Source organism: Passer domesticus, chromosome 24 (genome assembly GCF_036417665.1).
Source record: "Passer domesticus isolate bPasDom1 chromosome 24, bPasDom1.hap1, whole genome shotgun sequence".
Classification (NCBI taxonomy): domain Eukaryota; kingdom Metazoa; phylum Chordata; class Aves; order Passeriformes; family Passeridae; genus Passer; species Passer domesticus.
This window is the reverse complement of record NC_087497.1, coordinates 5,521,062-5,537,038: the sequence shown is the minus strand read 5'-3', so window position 1 is coordinate 5,537,038 and position 15,977 is coordinate 5,521,062. Positions and strand designations below refer to the sequence as shown.

The 15,977-nt window shown below is 52.6% G+C and overlaps 1 protein-coding gene across 2 annotated transcripts in view; it reads left to right on the top strand.

The window, feature by feature from the left end:
* The window catches only part of ARID1A (AT-rich interaction domain 1A), a 54,710-nt gene that overhangs the window by 26,658 nt on the left and 12,075 nt on the right, over positions 1-15,977 (top strand). The window contains exons 5-11 of one of the 2 annotated variants that reach the window (XM_064398685.1): positions 10,530-10,770; positions 11,084-11,173; positions 11,795-11,962; positions 12,632-12,947; positions 14,403-14,548; positions 14,629-14,738; positions 15,632-15,838. In XM_064398685.1, coding sequence (XP_064254755.1) covers positions 10,530-10,770; positions 11,084-11,173; positions 11,795-11,962; positions 12,632-12,947; positions 14,403-14,548; positions 14,629-14,738; positions 15,632-15,838 — 1,278 coding nt within the window. Of the gene's footprint in view, positions 1-10,529; positions 10,771-11,083; positions 11,174-11,794; positions 11,963-12,631; positions 12,948-14,402; positions 14,549-14,628; positions 14,739-15,628; positions 15,839-15,977 lie in introns of both variants that reach the window. The other variant, XM_064398684.1, reaches the window with a different exon arrangement.

The following is a 15,977-nucleotide window of genomic DNA, read 5'->3' as shown; positions in this document are numbered from 1 at the left end:
CTGTGGATCCTTCTGGGTGGGGCCTTCCCAGTCATGAATGTTGTGTCATTAACTAAACTTTCTCCTGAGCTAAGTGGGGCTCCCTGGTGCCTTTTAAAGAGCCCTACCTCCCTGTGAGTGTCCTGGCTGCTCTCCCTTCCTGCAGCAGGCAAGCTGAGGAATTTCTCTGTAAAATTCACTCCTTCCCTAGGGAGTCTCCATCAGGATTGCAGCCAAACTAAACTTAGATTGCAATTGCACAGGAGAAGTGAAGTAGAGTCTTCTGTGTCTGGGTGTAATAGAGGAATAATAATCCTTGGGATAGATCTGTTTTTCCCAAGAGATTCCCTCCTTTCTTCTCCTTAGCAAAAAATTCTTCCTGGAGAGTTGTATCCAGTTTATTCCGTGCTAACTTGAACTTTTGAGTCTTGGATTTTGAGGCTGAAGGAATCACACATTTCCAGGTAAAAACCTCCTTCTGTGTAGCCATGGCAGCTCAGGGGAAGCAGGTTGGGTGCTGGGACATCCATTGGCTCTGCTGCAGAGCTCTTTGGAGTTTTAGCTTTGTTGGGAGGGATTTTCTCTCTCATTATGGGACAGATTTTACCTTGCCCCAGTCTCATGGGCTGCCTTGAAGGAGTTCCTGATGTCTTTGGGAAGGATGTGGACGTGAGGCAGAGGTTCCACCAGGCTGGTCATTCCTTCCCAGCCACAGAAGTTGGCATCTCTGGTGTCTGAGCTCCCAGGTTGGCCCCAAAAGCCGTTAATAAACCAGGAGGACAGATTCTGGCAGGGTTTTGGAGGTCCTGACACAGCAAAGTTAAGTTTGAATTTTTGTGGCAGCAAACTGGGCAGCTGGGGCAAAAATTTTGGAATTCCTACCCCAGAATGTTCAGTGTAGTGGTGAGCCTGAGGGAGAAATCTGCTCTCTGTCCTGGACAGTTTATTTTCATCTTGTTGTAGAGTGGGAATAGTTTTAACCTCAGTATTTTGCTATTTTGCTCTATTGGGAAACCATTTTGTTTATTTAGTGATGTTTCACTCTGGTTCATCTATGAATTTTGATCTGAAAAGTGTCCTATCAGTGGCAGAAGGTATTTTAACCAACTGCAAATATTCCTGATCCGTGGTTAATTTCTGGGTGTGGGTTCTGGCCTTGGGTCTTTGCAGTGTGGATTGAAGAAAATTAGGTTTTGTTGGGTGGGGAGAGGAATGAGGCTTTGGCAGAAAAATCTTGTCAGTGAATGTCCCCAGCAGTTGTGGGGTGGTTTTGGTTTGATTCTCTCCCTCAGTGGAGCAGTTGCTGGGCTGGGGCACTGGAGGCTGTCAGGAAGCACTGCTTGGATTCTCCATTCTTTCCAACTGGTCATTTCAGCTGCTCTGGGAGTGCTTGAAGTGGAATAAAGTTGAGCTCTGTCAGCTGCATCCCCTGACCTGGAAATAATCCATGCAACAGGCTGAAATGCAGCAAAAAACTGTCAGAGCTGCCATGGAGGGAGGCAGGCAGCCTGCTTCCTTAAAATTTCAGTTTAAAATGAATATTTTTGACAACTTTTCAGGGGGCAGGGAGAAAGAATCTTTTATAGTTGAATCTGCTGGTCACTTCAAACCTCTTTTTTTTTTTCCCCTCTCCTTTTTTCTCTTTCCATGTGGGACTTCCTGCTTCTGTTTGGTTTGTGTTTGGCCTTTTGAGCTTGTCTTATTGCTTGCCTTAGGAGAGGGATTAGCAGTGTGTGCATTTCAAAGCAGGGCAGCACAGTGGATATGCAGATAAAGCCACCAGCACCCCAGGCTTCCCCCAGGAGCACCTGAAGCTCTGGCAGTGCAGATCCCTGCCTTCCAGTGTGTGCATCTGAAGGGTTTTATCCCAGGCTGTGGTGATAGTGAAAGGTAAAAATGTATTTTTCCTTGTTCAGTGCTCCTCTGCCCAAGGTTTTCTTGTTGTGTGACTGTGCCCACCATTTCTGCACGGTTCCTTGAGAATGCTGTGCCTTTTCCCCCAAATTTTTATATTTTGTTAACTGTGGAGAGCATCTCCAGAGCCACCCTGACCTTCAGCCACTCTGGTGACACCTCTGGCACCCAGGGCAGCTTTGCTGTGTGCCAGCTCTCTCTGCTGCCAGCCCTTCCTCAGGGTTTGAGGGGAGCTGGTCCCCCTGAGTGCTGGGGGGCTCCCCACCCCGGGGCTCTCCCCAGAGCATCCCTGGGGAGCTGCAGCAGGAGCTGCTCGAGCTGTGCTGCTGCCGGGCTCGTTTCCTGTTTCTATTCTGGTCAGAGCAGCTCAGCTCAGCTTCCTGCCTGTGCCTCGCTCACATTCCCCAAAGCCCAGCCCTTCCTCGCTGCTCTGCCTGGACCAGGGGCAGCAGAGCTGGGACCCCCCCCTGGGCCAGAGCCCCCTGGGATGGGCCCAGCCTCGTGCTGAGGGGGTCACTGCTGGAGCAGCAGGGTGGGCAGCCCTGGGCAGGGGTCCTGGGGGTGCTCTGCTGCTCACACCTGGGCAGGGGGAGCCCTCCCTGGGCAGGGGGAGCCCCTGTTCTCTCTCCCCCCGCAGCCCCTGCTCTGTGTGTCCCCCCCAGCCCCTGCTCTCTGTGTCCCCCCCAGCCCCTGCTCTCTGTGTCCCCCCCAGCCCCTGCTCTCTGTGTCCCCCCCAGCCCCTGCTCTCTGTGTCCCCCCCAGCCCCTGCTCTCTGTGTCCCCCCCAGCCCCTGCTCTGTGTCCCCCCCAGCCCCTGCTCTCTGTGTCCCCCCCAGCCCCTGCTCTCTGTGTCCCCCCCAGCCCCTGCTCTCCCCCAGCCCCTGCTCTCTGGGGCTGCAGGCCAGGCAGGTCAGGCTTTCACTTCCCTTCTGCTGCTGCCTCAGCTCTTTAAAAGGTGCAGAAGCCTCTTGTGAGTCTGACGTTGGATGTTTGATGCTCCCCCTGTCCCTGTGCATGCAAAGAGCCCTGCCAGAGGGGGAGCCCGCTGTGCTGGGAGGGAGCTGTGCTGGTGGGACCTTCCTCTGGATTGTGAGGTGTTCAACCGTGGGGTGCTTCAAACACCACCACACCTGAGCCTCGCTCCACGGGAGTCATTTCCCTCTTGCTGTGCTTCTGGCACGCTGGATTGACTTGTCTTGGAGACGTGTGGGATCATAAATGCCATGGGGAAAACTCTTCCCACGTGGTGCCCACGTGTGGGGCATGGCAGGGGCCCAAGGCTTGGGATGCTCCCATGGGCTGGGATGGGTCACACCAGGATCCCAGTCAGCCCTGCTAACTGGAGGACTTGTGTGATTGGTTTTTATTACAGTTTTGAATCTGGAAAGAAGAAGCTTCTATTAAGGGAAAGGAAAAAAAAAAAAAAAGGTTTAATTTCCTGAAAGCACAAGAAGTGACATCTCCAGGCATGGACTGTTCTGGCACCCTGACCCCGAGGGCAGCCTGGCCTGGGCCAGGTTTCCATGGATATGGTACCTCTTCCTGTGCCTGCTCACTGCTCTGAGCCAGGAGCAGTTCCCTGACTCTCTGCAAACGTGTCTCCTTCTCCCCATCCCACCCTGGGGCTGGGTGGCACTGCAGACACCTCTGGATGGAAGTGGTTGCTCTGGAGATGCCCCAGTGCCCAGGGGCCAAACCCTTCCCACAGGTACCAGGGAGTTTGGGAAGGAGCTGCCAGCTTCCAGCTGTCTCAGAATCAGCCCAGGGTCACAGACTGGGTTGGGTTGGAAAGGACCCTGAAGATCATCCAGTTCCAACCCCCTGCCACGGGCAGGGACAACTTCCAGGGCAATAACCACTGGATTCACCACACTTGGAAATGCCTGAGACCTTAGAAATCTTCTTCTGTCCTAAAATCTTCCTCCTGCTTTTTTAGAAATTGATTCTGTCACTGTTAATTGTTTCAGAGGCTGATGAGAATACTAAAAGCTGATTTATCTTAAAATCCGAAGCATTGCCTGAACAGGGGCCTTTTAAATTTTGTAATAATTTCAGCCTCTTGCCTTTGCTGCTTCCCTTGGCCCACCCTGGCTGGGGAGGCTGGCGTGGTGGCACAGTCACATGCTGGGATGACTAAATGCTTTGGAGTCTCAGTGTGTGGAACATGAGCCTGGAAAGCCTTGCAGAGAAGCTGGGGAATGGGAATATCCTCGTGTCTGGCAGTGCAAGGGGAGCTTCCTGCCTCCCCCGTGCTCCTGTGTCTTGTGTGAGCTGGGGAGATGTAAATCCTGTGCAAGGAAAGAAGCTCTGTGGATAAGCAGGTCTGTCAGCTAAGGCCTGCACTCATTTCCCTCCTGCACCTGCCTTCCCAAGGCCAACCTTTCCCACTGAGGACTCTGCATGCCCACACCTTCCAGAATCAGTGAGAGCATCCCCTGGTGCTACTGCCATGTTGCTTCTTCCTGTGCCCAGGATCCTCCTGCCTCTTCCCCACAGCTTGTTTGGGGTCAGTGTTGCTGTGGGAGCTGGAGGTGTCACCCTTCTGTGCTGGATGACAGGACAGCTTCTGGGACAGCTGAAGTGACGCCGCCCTGGCTGGAAAAATTCAGCATTTTCATTCTGCATTGGGTGTTTGATGTTGTACCAACCTTTGTGTAAAGCTGGGAGTACTTTTTGTCAGCTGAGCAGCCTCCAAAGGGTTAAATGGGGAGCTCCTGTGTGGGGTTTTGCTGTGGCATCTCCCAGGGTCCTGTGGAAGAGCCCAGCAGTTCCCAGGTGGGAATGCTGCCCTTCCACGTGGCAGGTTCTCCCTCCAGCGACATCTTGTTCTGTGGATGAATCATGGTGCTCCTTCTCCACTTTGTGCTGCAGCTACAGCCCTGAATCTCTGCTCTCCAAAGACAGAGAAGATGAGATTTGCTCGTCTGCTCCATGCTCGGAGGGGGAGGAAAGGCCCCTCGCCCTCCCCCTTTTTTTTTTTTTTAATATATTTTATTTTATTTTATTTGGAGGGGGGAAGAGAAGGAGGGGTGGCACAGGGTAGGAGCAGGAGATGTGATTAAAGCTCCTGCTGAGGAGATCTGTGGGAGTGGAGTATCGACCTCTGAAAAATCAATGGCTGCTGCGGTAGCTGTTCCGCAAGGCTCCGGCGCAGGAATGTGGCACAGCCAGCAGCACTTCCCTCTGTCCTCCTCCCTGCTCCATCCCCAGCCTGCTCCCTGCCAGCCCACCACGCTCACCTACATCTACTGAGCTGCATTAGAGCAGCAGCTTGTTTTTGCAATCAGAGTGAAATTCCTCGCGTGGCACCGAGCCCCTCCTCCTGCCAGCCTCCTCTCCGAGGGCTCCCTTCCCTGCAGTGCAGCTCCAGCCAGCAGCTTCTCCCAGTTTGTCTGAAGCCAGCCTGGAAGAATGAGCTTTTCAGCTTCTTTTTTGAGCAAGGAAACTGCACGAATCTCTCTGGCATGTTCCAGTCCCCATCTTAGGTTTGTAATTGCCAGCGCTGCTGCCTGAGAGGAGCTGAAACTCCTTGGAAGGGAAGGGAATATGGACTCTGTAGCAGAGGCTGGAGCCTTGCTGATGTTTGCTTTAGTGGGCAGGTGTTTTCCCCTTGAAGTGGAGAAGTCTAGCACTTCCTTCCTCTCTGTAAGGACTGCAGGGATGAGTGAGTGGCACGTGAGGACTCCCAGGTCCTTGAGGCACACTCAGTTTGCCACCAGGACCTCGATGTTTTTTTCTCTCTCTGAACTCCATTCTTATTGCTCTCATGTCATCCCTGCTCAGATCACAGGTGAAGCTTCCAGGGACATATCCAAGGGGCCAACCCCAGTGGTTTCATTGCCAGTAAATCCCTTTGTTCCTTCTGACTGCTGGTCTTGTCCCATTTTGAAGGAGGGCGTCCCCTTTGTGTCTTGTCCAGCCCATACCCACCCCAGGAAGGATCCTGAAGGTGCTTTTGGTGCTGGAGAGATGGACTTGTGTTCCCTCCACAATGACTGGTGGTAGAAGAGCAGGGTAAGGGCATGATGGCCATCCTGGGCACAAGCTGTATGTTTTTGGGGTAGGACAGGACTTGGAAAATCTCTGTTCTCACTCTTGATTTGTCAGCTTTGGGAACACTGGATGATAATCTCTCTGGATGAAAAGCATCAGCTGGGTTTCCACTGGAGCTGAACTTGTTCCCAAGCTCCAGCTTCTGGTTTCTGCTTGGACCAACCTGGAAGAGGCACAGCAGGAAGGCACTGGGACTGCAGGGCCTCTCCAGACCCTCCTGTCACATCTGTGAAAACCTCAGGTTCCTTTGTGGGGGTGCTGTGAGTGGAGCATGGGGAAGTCTCTGGGAGAAAGTGTTCTGTGGAGCATGAGAGGCAGGATTTATCTGTGCTGCCAAAGGAGGAACAAGTCTATCCATGTCCCCAAAATAGCAGGGAGATCCTGCCAGTCAGCTGTGTGATTGTTGTGATAGAGAGGATTGAGGTATTTTGGGTGTGGAAATAAAGGGGAAGGAAAGGACAAGCTTGTGATTTTTAAATGTTGGTAGTTCTTGAGTAAGTGGAAAAGCAACTGCACAGAAAAAGAGCATGTAATAGAAAGTGAGTATTTCAATCAGAAGGAAGGAAGAGCCTTTTTCCCTTTCAGAAAGAACTGGGGAATAAATTTAGCCATTGTTCTCTGGTCTTGCTTGTGAGCATCTTATGGAAACAACTGGCCTTACAGAATTTATAAACCCCAGCACATGCTCGTCTTAGACCATCATTTCCTTGAGTGCTGTCTGGTGATCTGCTCGTGTGAGATCATTCCCTGTTCCCCCACGTGGAAGGGGATGGGCAGGGGAGGCTGCAGTCCCTGCTCAGGAATTCCATTTGCTTTCTGGTCAGTCTTCCTGCTCTTCCAGACCAGTGGGATGGGCTGGAGCAGAGCCTCGAGTCTCTCTGCTCCTCTGGGGTTTGGTTACCTTGATCTCAAGCATTTCTCGCTGTTTCATCTCTCTGTTTGTTTAACAAACGAGCTGTATCAGATAGAGGGGTGCAGATTCCTGCTGCCAGATAAAAGAACCCCGGCTGTTTCCAGCACAAACCACGAGCTCCTTGTGCTGCTCCTGGTGGGACTCGCAGCCTCTCCGAGCAGGGCCGAGCTCCCCTGGCCCCTCCTGCGGGTAGCACAGTGTGCTGCCCTTGCAGGGCTGTGTGCTGCCCTTGCAGGGCTGTGTGCTGCCCTTGCAGGGCTGCAGGCAGGGTTTGTTGTGCTCGGAGGAGGAGGTGCTGTGTGCCAGCAGCGCTGCCAGCCCCGCGCTGGCACCGGCCCTGCTCGGGCATCCTCTCGCAGCTGGAACCGCTCCGCTCCAGGGTCCCCGTGGGCTTCCGCTATCAGGTCACATCCCAAAATAACACTGGGCAGTGTTTCAAGTGAAGAAACTCAGGCTTTGGGGCTGCAGCCAGCCTGGAGTGTGAGATTCTGTGTGAAATAGTTGGAATCCCTCCAGCGTTTTTGATCTGCATGGCAGATGAGCAATAAAATGCATAAAAAACACATTGGAAACACGTGAGGAAATTCTCCAGACCCTGACGTTTCCTTGAGTTGGCAGAGCTGCTGCTGCCTCACCTCCTGTCTCGGCTCCCTGGCTGTGCTGGCGGGAGAGGGAAGGGGAGAGCCCTTCTCCTGCTGCTGCCTGCCTTTCCAGGTCTCCTCCTGGTGCTCCATGGGAGGCAAATAAAACCTCCCAGGCCCTCTGCTCTTGGGCCTCGTCCAGAACCCCCTGACGGCAGCAGGGCTCCATTATTCCCATCAGGTTTTATTGTTTTTAAAGGTTCTCTGCTCCAGCTGCCCTGAAAACAAGCTGTAGGGAGATGCAGGGATTTCCTTTTCCCCTGCTCTGGGGGTGGCAGAGCTGGAGGTGAATTTTAGGTTTAATTAACCCGTGGTGCCCTGGTGCTTGACATCCTGAGAGAGAATTTGATGGGAGGACACCAGCTCCCCACTGAGAGCTGCTGGGGCTCAGACATTCCAGTCCATGTTTTCTCCTTCCCCTTGCAGGAGTTTCCCTTCTGAGCAGCTCAGTCCTGCTGAATAACACACTCAGAAAATGCTGCTGTGCTGGCAGAACCCTTCTTTGCTGGGAAATGACTTTATTGTTGGAATTCATAAAACTTTTACATATTTTTGGAGGTGAAAGTCACTTCAGGAGTTACTCGATTTTCACGGTCCTGTTTCAACTCATGTCCCAACAGCTGGGAAAGGGGGATTGTAATTCACTTCCAGCTCATTTAAATGGATAATCTGGGAGCCTGATGCACAGCTGAAGCTCTGCTGTTCCTCTGGGGGTCCCTCCTGGTGTGTCAGCAATGGGCACAGCCACCCAGGATCCACCTGCTTCATTAAAATGGGATGTTTTTAAATGCCTTGAGTACTAAAGCATTGATGCAGAGGCAAGGTGGAAGGCACGAGCTCTGGAGATTGTTACCTGCTTCTTAGGAGTTAATTTTCAAACCGTTTTTAACGTTCCTTCATTTTATGTCTTGCAGATATTTGGTGATTCAAAGTAAAACTGCCTTCATGTATTGAAGGGACATGCCAGTATTTCCATCCAGTTGTAGGCTGGACTGAACTGGTTTCTGGACATTCTGATCCCTTCATGGGCTCTGGGGGGAATCATCTCTTTGTGTGTCTTGTATCAGTGGCTGCAGTTGGGTGCAGTAAATCTCAGTGAGAGGAGTGTTTTGTTCTTGATTGTTTGTGTTGGTTGATGCTTTTTAATGCAAAATGTTGGAAATAATGTCTCTTTACTCCCACTTCAGATGGTTTCTGCAGTAGGAATGTGGGATTTGTCAAAGTTGTCCAGGGAAAAACACCCAAATAGCTGCATAAAGGAGCAATGCTTTTGATGTTACAATAGGAAAGTAGTGAAAATTGCAAGAGATCTCAGACACTATTTTTAGGCTTTTTCTGCAGTTTTTTAGCTTTCATTGAAATAAAACAAAGCTTTTTTTTTTTTCCCTCAGGAAGATAATACTTGAGCAGTAAGCAAATACACCTCAGAGACTGTGGTGCAGGAAATGAGCTCTCCAACAGGAGCAGTAATGGAAGGGGAGGGAGGACACGCTCTGCACTAAATCATCCCACCAAGTGTCTGGGCTCTGCAGCTCCAAAGTAACACTTGGCAGCATTTGTTAGAAGCATTTTGTTCAAATTCCATTAAAACAGAGGAAATTGCTGTGCTGGAGCAGCTGAACGTGGTGCTGAGGCCCAGCTCTGCCCTCTGAGTGTCCCAGTCCCACAGGGGTGATGAGTGTCACTGTGTTGGCTTTTACTCCTCCATAATTCCACTTCTCCCTGACTTCCATGTCCTGGAGGTGCTGTCAGAGCCTTTGCACATCCCCTGGCAGGCAGGGTTGGGTGTGGGGGCTCCCCAGGGCTGGTGAGTTGCAGTGGCTGCTGTTCCAGGTGCATGGGAGAGCACTCCCTGCACTGCTGCTGCAGCAGGAGCTGTGCTGCCAGTGCAACCAGGGTGTCCAGGTGATTTATCAGCTGGCTCGGCCTTTCTCTGTGGGTTTAAATGAGGTTGGCTCTTCCTGTGCTGTTCAGCTGAGTTCTGTGCAGGGAAAATGACCTGGGATTCCCTCAGGGCTCACCCAGAACCCTTCTGATCCAGAGCTGATTGCTCTGGAAGACTTAGGAAGGGTAAGTGAAGTCCTGGTAAGCTTTGGCCTCCACTTCTTCACCTGCCGTGATCCTTTGAACCTCTGGCAGAGATTTTATCTAATCCCTGGAATAGTTACAACTTCCCAGCTTTCTGTTCAAATAGGCTGCCACTTCCTCTGGCTGGGGCTGCTCCTGCCTCGTTGAGTGGAGGCCAAGGCTGAGCAGCTGATGCACCTTGTCACCAGCCAGGCAGCACAATTGGCCATGCTGGATCTGCACATCAGCTCCTTGGAATTAGCCCCATTTTCACACTTGCCAGCTGTCACTGTGCTGCTGTGGCAATTGGAGGTTTCAGCTCTCTCAGGCTTTTTGTGTTTTTCTTCTCCAAGGTGAATGCATGCAGGAGGAAGGGTGTTTTCTAGCCTTGCCTTCGAGAAAAGCTAAACTTTACAGGTTGATGCAGTAACTGCTAATTTTTGCTGTCTTTGAAGAAAGGGAAGTGGGAACCCTGAAGAGTATTTTATGGTTTTCTTTTAAATCTCTGTTTAGTTTGTTTTTATCCATCTCAAGTGAGTAGTTTCCCAGCTCATAGGAGGTTTATGAATTAATTATGGTGAGGCAGGAGTTTTCTGTCTTTCAGAGGCTGAGCCACGTTTCCCTTCCAAGCCATGATCACATGGACTGTCTCCTGTGTTTGCAGTTTTATGTGTGCTGTTGATGCATTCTTTAACTTCCCACCTCTGAACTGAATTAAAAGGAGAATTAGCCAGTTGTTTGGGCCAGCAGCAAACCAGCTCAGGAGCTCCTGGGTTCAGACTGGCAGCGGGATAAGACACGTCTGGCAGCTGCCTCAGTCTGCAGCAGCCTTTGGTACCAGCAGTAAACAGAGTCCACTGCCTCTGTGTGCAGCATGCCCAGGGCCAAATGCTGCTCCTGAGCGCTGTGTGAGAGAGCAGCCCCCTGGCTCTGTGGTTTCTGATGTGTTTCTGTGCCCTGCAGGACCTGTCTGGTTCCATAGATGACTTGCCCATGGGGACCGAAGGAGCCCTGAGCCCTGGAGTAAGCACATCAGGGATTTCCAGCAGCCAAGGAGAGCAGAGTAACCCAGCTCAGTCTCCTTTCTCGCCACATACCTCTCCTCACCTGCCAGGCATCAGAGGACCCTCCCCCTCCCCAGTTGGATCTCCAGCCAGCGTTGCTCAGTCCCGCTCCGGTCCCCTGTCCCCTGCTGCAGTCCCAGGTAACCTCTCACCCCCGGGCTCTGCTGGGGCTGAGCTGTGCTGCTGGGGTGGGAGGAGTGCCCAGAGCCTGCCCTGTGTGCTGGCTGAGTGCTCTGAGCTCATTTGTGTGTGTGTGAGAGGTCTGCAGCCTCCTGGGGTGGGTAAGCCAGCAGTGCCCTCGCACCGGCCTGAGTGACCACTTGCTGCTGTTCTTCCTTGCCATGGCCAACATCCCCCTTGTCCTGGGCTGGTCTGGGGGTCTGGGGGGTGGCTGCAGCCTGCTGGGTGTGCGGGGAGCAGCTGCTGATGGCGTGTGTCCTTTGTGTGGCCCAGGCAATCAGATGCCCCCCCGGCCGCCCAGTGGCCAGTCGGACTCAATCCTGCACCCCTCCATGAACCAGTCGAGCATGGCACAGGACCGAGGTGGGTCACTCCAGGGTTTGCTTCCATCACCTGGCCTGGGCACGTGGCTTCTGGGGGACTCGGCACAGGAAAGCTGCCCCAGGATTACAGGCTGAAGTGTTGAGGCACCTTGAAGTAAATTCAGCTGTTGGTGGCTGTTTGGCCTCTCTAAATGTTCCATCCAAACTGGTGCTTTGGCTTCTAAGATGTTTTCTCTGGCTTCTTAACATGCTTTAAGCTTCAAAACAAGGGGTGCTCACAACAATATTGTGTGCCTTTCTTTCCCCTTTGAGAGAGTAAGAATTTGGGGGGAAAAATGCATGTAAAATTTCAGCTCTCCTGGCTGAAGGTATAGAGTTGTCACCCTGAGAAAACAAACAAATGAACAAAAGCCAAGAAGCCCCAAGGATTTGCAGAGCTGTACTGGCTTCTGCTGTGACACTAAGGGGTTTTTTTTTCCTGACTAAAACAGGAAATTGGATCTGTTATCTGCTCAGATAACACCAGCTCCTTAATGCAGCCACTAAAATATGTCCAGGCTGTTGCTGGAAGGATTTTGTCGGTGCTGGGTTGCCTGGAACACGTGTGTGCAGTGGCAGCTCGGGATGCTTTACTAACCATTTGCTCCCTCCTGGTGTGCAGGGTACATGCAGAGGAACCCCCAGATGCCCCAGTACAGCTCCCCCCAGCCCGGCTCAGCCTTATCCCCCCGGCAGTCCTCGGGAGCACAGATGCACGCCGCCATGGGGCCCTACCAGCAGAACTCCATGGGGAGCTACGGACCCCAGGGCGGCCAGTACGGACCTCAAGGTGGGAACTGAGCCAGCCAAGGCCTCTCTCTGTCCTCGTGTCTTCCTGGGGCTCCAGGCTGCCCAGAGGAGCTGTGGCTGCCCCGTCCCTGCAGGTGTTCAAGGCCAGGTTGGAGCAGGCTGGGATAGTGGAAGGTGTCCCTGCCCAAGGTCCCTTCCAAACCACTCCGTGATTCCATGATAAATGTTTTGAATTGTCCCCTCTTAATCTGTGGGTGATACCAACCAGAGCTTTGCTCCTGTTGGGATTGATGGAATATGTTGTTTTCAGGGATAGCTGTACTTCTAAAAGTAGGATTCTTCCTGCTTGTTTAGGAATAAGCAGGTTGTGCCTCCCATGTAATTGTGACGAAGGGATGGCTCTCTTTGGAGGGGAAGATGATGAAGTGGTGCCAGTTTTGGGAAGGGTTAATGTGGGATTCTCCATCCTGTCCTGGGCCATTTAGCTCTGTGTGCTGGGTTGAGGTTTGGGAGAGTTTCAGGCAGCTTCTGAATCGATGTTGTTACTTGGCTGTGTCAAAACACATTTCACATGGCTTATATCCAAGTACTTTGACTTTGTGTTGAGGTGTGAACACTCCCCCTCATCTCCGTTAGCGATCTTTAAATATTTGCCGATAGAAGAATCTCGTGGTGATTCATGAACCCAACGCTGTGCTCCTCTCCCCAGGAGGTTACCCCAGGCAGCCAAACTACAACGCCATGTCCAACGCCAACTACCCCAGCCCGGGCATGGGCGGCAGCATGAACCCCATGGGCGCCGGCAGCCAGATGCACGGGCAGAGCGGGGTGCCCCCGTACAGCGGGCTGCCCCCGGGCAGGATGGGCCACGCGGCCATGGGCAGCCGGCCCTACGGCCCCAACATGGCCAACATGCCCCCCCAGGTGGGCAGCGGCATGTGCCCCCCGCCCGCCGGCATGAACCGCAAGGCGCAGGAGGCCGCCGCCGCCGCCATGCACGCCGCCGCCAACTCCATCCAGAACAGGTAGGGAGGCATCCAGAACCGGCACCGCGCCCGGCACCGCGCGGCACGGCCCGCGGCACGGGGCTGGGGGTGAGCCGCGCTGGGGGACGTCACACGGGGGCTTCTGGGGAGGTCTGTCCTCTGTGGTCTGTCCTCTGGGGAGGTCTCTCCTCCATGGAGGTCTCTCCTTCGTGGGGGTCTCTCCTCCATGGGGGTCTCTCCTCCATGGGGGTCTCTCCTCCGTGGAGGTCTCTCCTCCGTGGGGGTCTCTCCTCCGTGGGGGGGTCTCTCCTCCGTGGAGAGGTGTTAGTGTTAAAAAGAAGACAGTAAGGCCTGCAGGAGCTGTGTGTTGGGATGCCCAGGGCAGCTGTGGTTCCCCCATCCCAGGCCAGGTTGGACACAGCTTGGAGCAGCCTGGGACAGTGGAAGGTGTCCCTGCCCATGGAGGGGGTTAACCAGGGGATGATCTTTGGGTCTGTCCAACCCAAACCATGCCAGCACTCTATACATCATTTATGACATACTTGGGGAGTTTTTAATGTTCACAGGTGAAATTTAACTCTGAGATCCCTTCAGTTGTTCTTGCATTTTGCTTTCTGCTGTTCTCTGTTCCCTGGGTGACTTGGAGATGCTCCCCTGTGCTGCAGCCCCCAAAGCCAGCAGCCACCAGCTGTGTGTGATCCAAGGCATTGCTTGTCCAGCGTGAGGAACTTCTTCCTTTTAGGGCCTTGATGAGCAGCTGTAGGAAAGGAGCTGGAATTCAGTTCTGAGCTTTGCACTGTTTTCTGTGGTGGTTTTCTCCTTTATTGCCCATTTCAGAGTAGGTGTGTGTGGCTTACCAGGCTGCTGTGGGAGCCATGAACGTGCTCTGAAATTGGGTTCCCCCAGAACTGGTGGATGTGTTTGTTGTCTGACTGGACACTGCTCTTTATCCTCACCTGAGGGCTGCTCCTGCCACCTCCTGCCTTTACCTGTGCCTGCCAAGGCTCAAGTTCCCAAACCCCAATAAAGGCACCCAAGCCTGTCCCTTTGAGGAAGAAGTTTGAGCCACAGTTGTGTGGGAGGTTTGTGATACATGGAGAACAATGCTCCAGCCCAGGACATTCCACGATTCTAAACCCTGTATTCTCACTTCACTGCCCAGGCTGCAGAGTCTGCAGCTTAAAGGCAATTTAACAACTGAAATGAAGCTCAGTTTGTGGATGTGGGAGAACAAGATGAAGGGTGAAAATGTTCAGAGCTCAAGTCCCACTTTCCAAAGGGTTTGCATCCCCTTTTCTCCTGAGAAAGTGACTTGGGCCCTGGGTACTGAGCTTTACAAGAGCACCTGATCTTTGTTCTTCTCTTGGAAAAATGGTTTGGGGCGAGTCACTTCTCCATGTCCTTTTTAGGTTTCTTGTAGCAAAGCTGCTTCCTCAGAAGGCAATATCCTAGTGCCTAAAATGTGGAGTAATTGTGTGTTTCTTCCTCCTCTAGGCCTCCTGGTTATCCCAACATGAACCAGGGGGGGATGATGGGCACTGGGCCTCCCTATGGGCAGGGAATTAACAGCATGGCTGGCATGATAAACCCCCAGGGCCCCCCCTACCCCATGGGGGGCAACATGGCCAACAACTCTGCAGGTAAGCCAGAGCTTTAGGACTTCACTGGATGCATTGCCCTGGAAGGAAAATCAGTGTTAAAGATTCCTTTAACTTCCCAGGGATGGCAGCAAGCCCTGAAATGATGGGACTCGGGGATGTCAAATTAACACCTGCAACTAAAATGAACAACAAGGCAGATGGGACGCCCAAAGCAGAATCCAAGTCAAAGGTAAAATGTTCTGGGTTTTGTTTTTATTGACTCCCATCCTCTTCAGCATCCAGGGAAATAAAGCCATGTGTTGAATTGGATTGAACAGTGTGAGAAATGGAGGGGAGCGTTTCCCAGTCCTATGGGAGACATGGATTTCACCTGGAAAACAAATTCAGCATTAGGAATTATTACCTGCCACAGTGAAACTGCCAAAAGCAGCATAAACAAACCTGAGTTTGTTGGTGGAGTGGGCCTGGAGCGAGTCAGCTCTCAGCTGGGACGTGGTAACTAAAGTGCTGCAGTTGTTTCACAAACAAACCTCTCACTAATCCTGTATCAAAGCCAGAAGAGGGAGGCAAACAAGTTCTTCAGGGAGTGTTTTTCTTTGCATTGCTGCTACCAGTTTCAAAAGAACCACCAAAAAAGCAGTTTCTGAGCCCCTGGTCTCCTCCTTTGCTACCTGAAGGTAAACAAATGCTCAGCAGGTTTGATCCCTGTGCCAGCAGCAAGAAGATCCAGGAGATCTCTCACTTCTGCTCCTGTGTTCTGGCATCTGCCTCTCTTATTTATGGCAACAGAGAACTTGAATGCTCTTGGCCACAAATCAGGGCTGCTCTCTCCTGGTGTGTGCTGTGGAAGGGATCTCATGTGCCATGAACACACTCAGTTGTGGGTCTGGGGTTCACCTGGAACATCATCAGGTTTGAGGAGCACCTCCAGTTCAAGAGCTATTTTTAAGTAGGGATTTGGAGTGCCAAAGCCATCTCTGCCTCCACTCCAGGTGCTGAAGGACACAGGAGACAGGGACAGCATGAGGAGACTGGGGGGAGCAGGGCCAGGATGCCCCCTGGGACCTGGAGGAGCTGCTGTTGTGCTGCTCAGTCCTGATCTCTCTTTCATTCTCCTAGAAGTCCAGTTCCTCTACCACGACCAACGAGAAGATCACCAAGCTGTACGAGCTGGGTGGGGAGCCCGAGAGGAAGCTGTGGGTGGATCGTTACCTGGCCTTCACTGAGGAGAAGGCCATGGGCATGACCAACCTGCCAGCTGTGGGCAGGAAGCCCCTGGACCTGTACAGGCTCTACATCTCTGTCAAGGAGATCGGGGGATTGACTCAGGTCAGTGAGCCCAGCCAGGGCACAGAGATCAGCTTTGTGGCCAGAAGTGAGCCATGAATTCCCATTTAGCCACATTTTATCTGTTTTATTTCTGTAAATAAAACCCAGCACTCTTTAAGTGAGCCAGATGTCTGCTCTC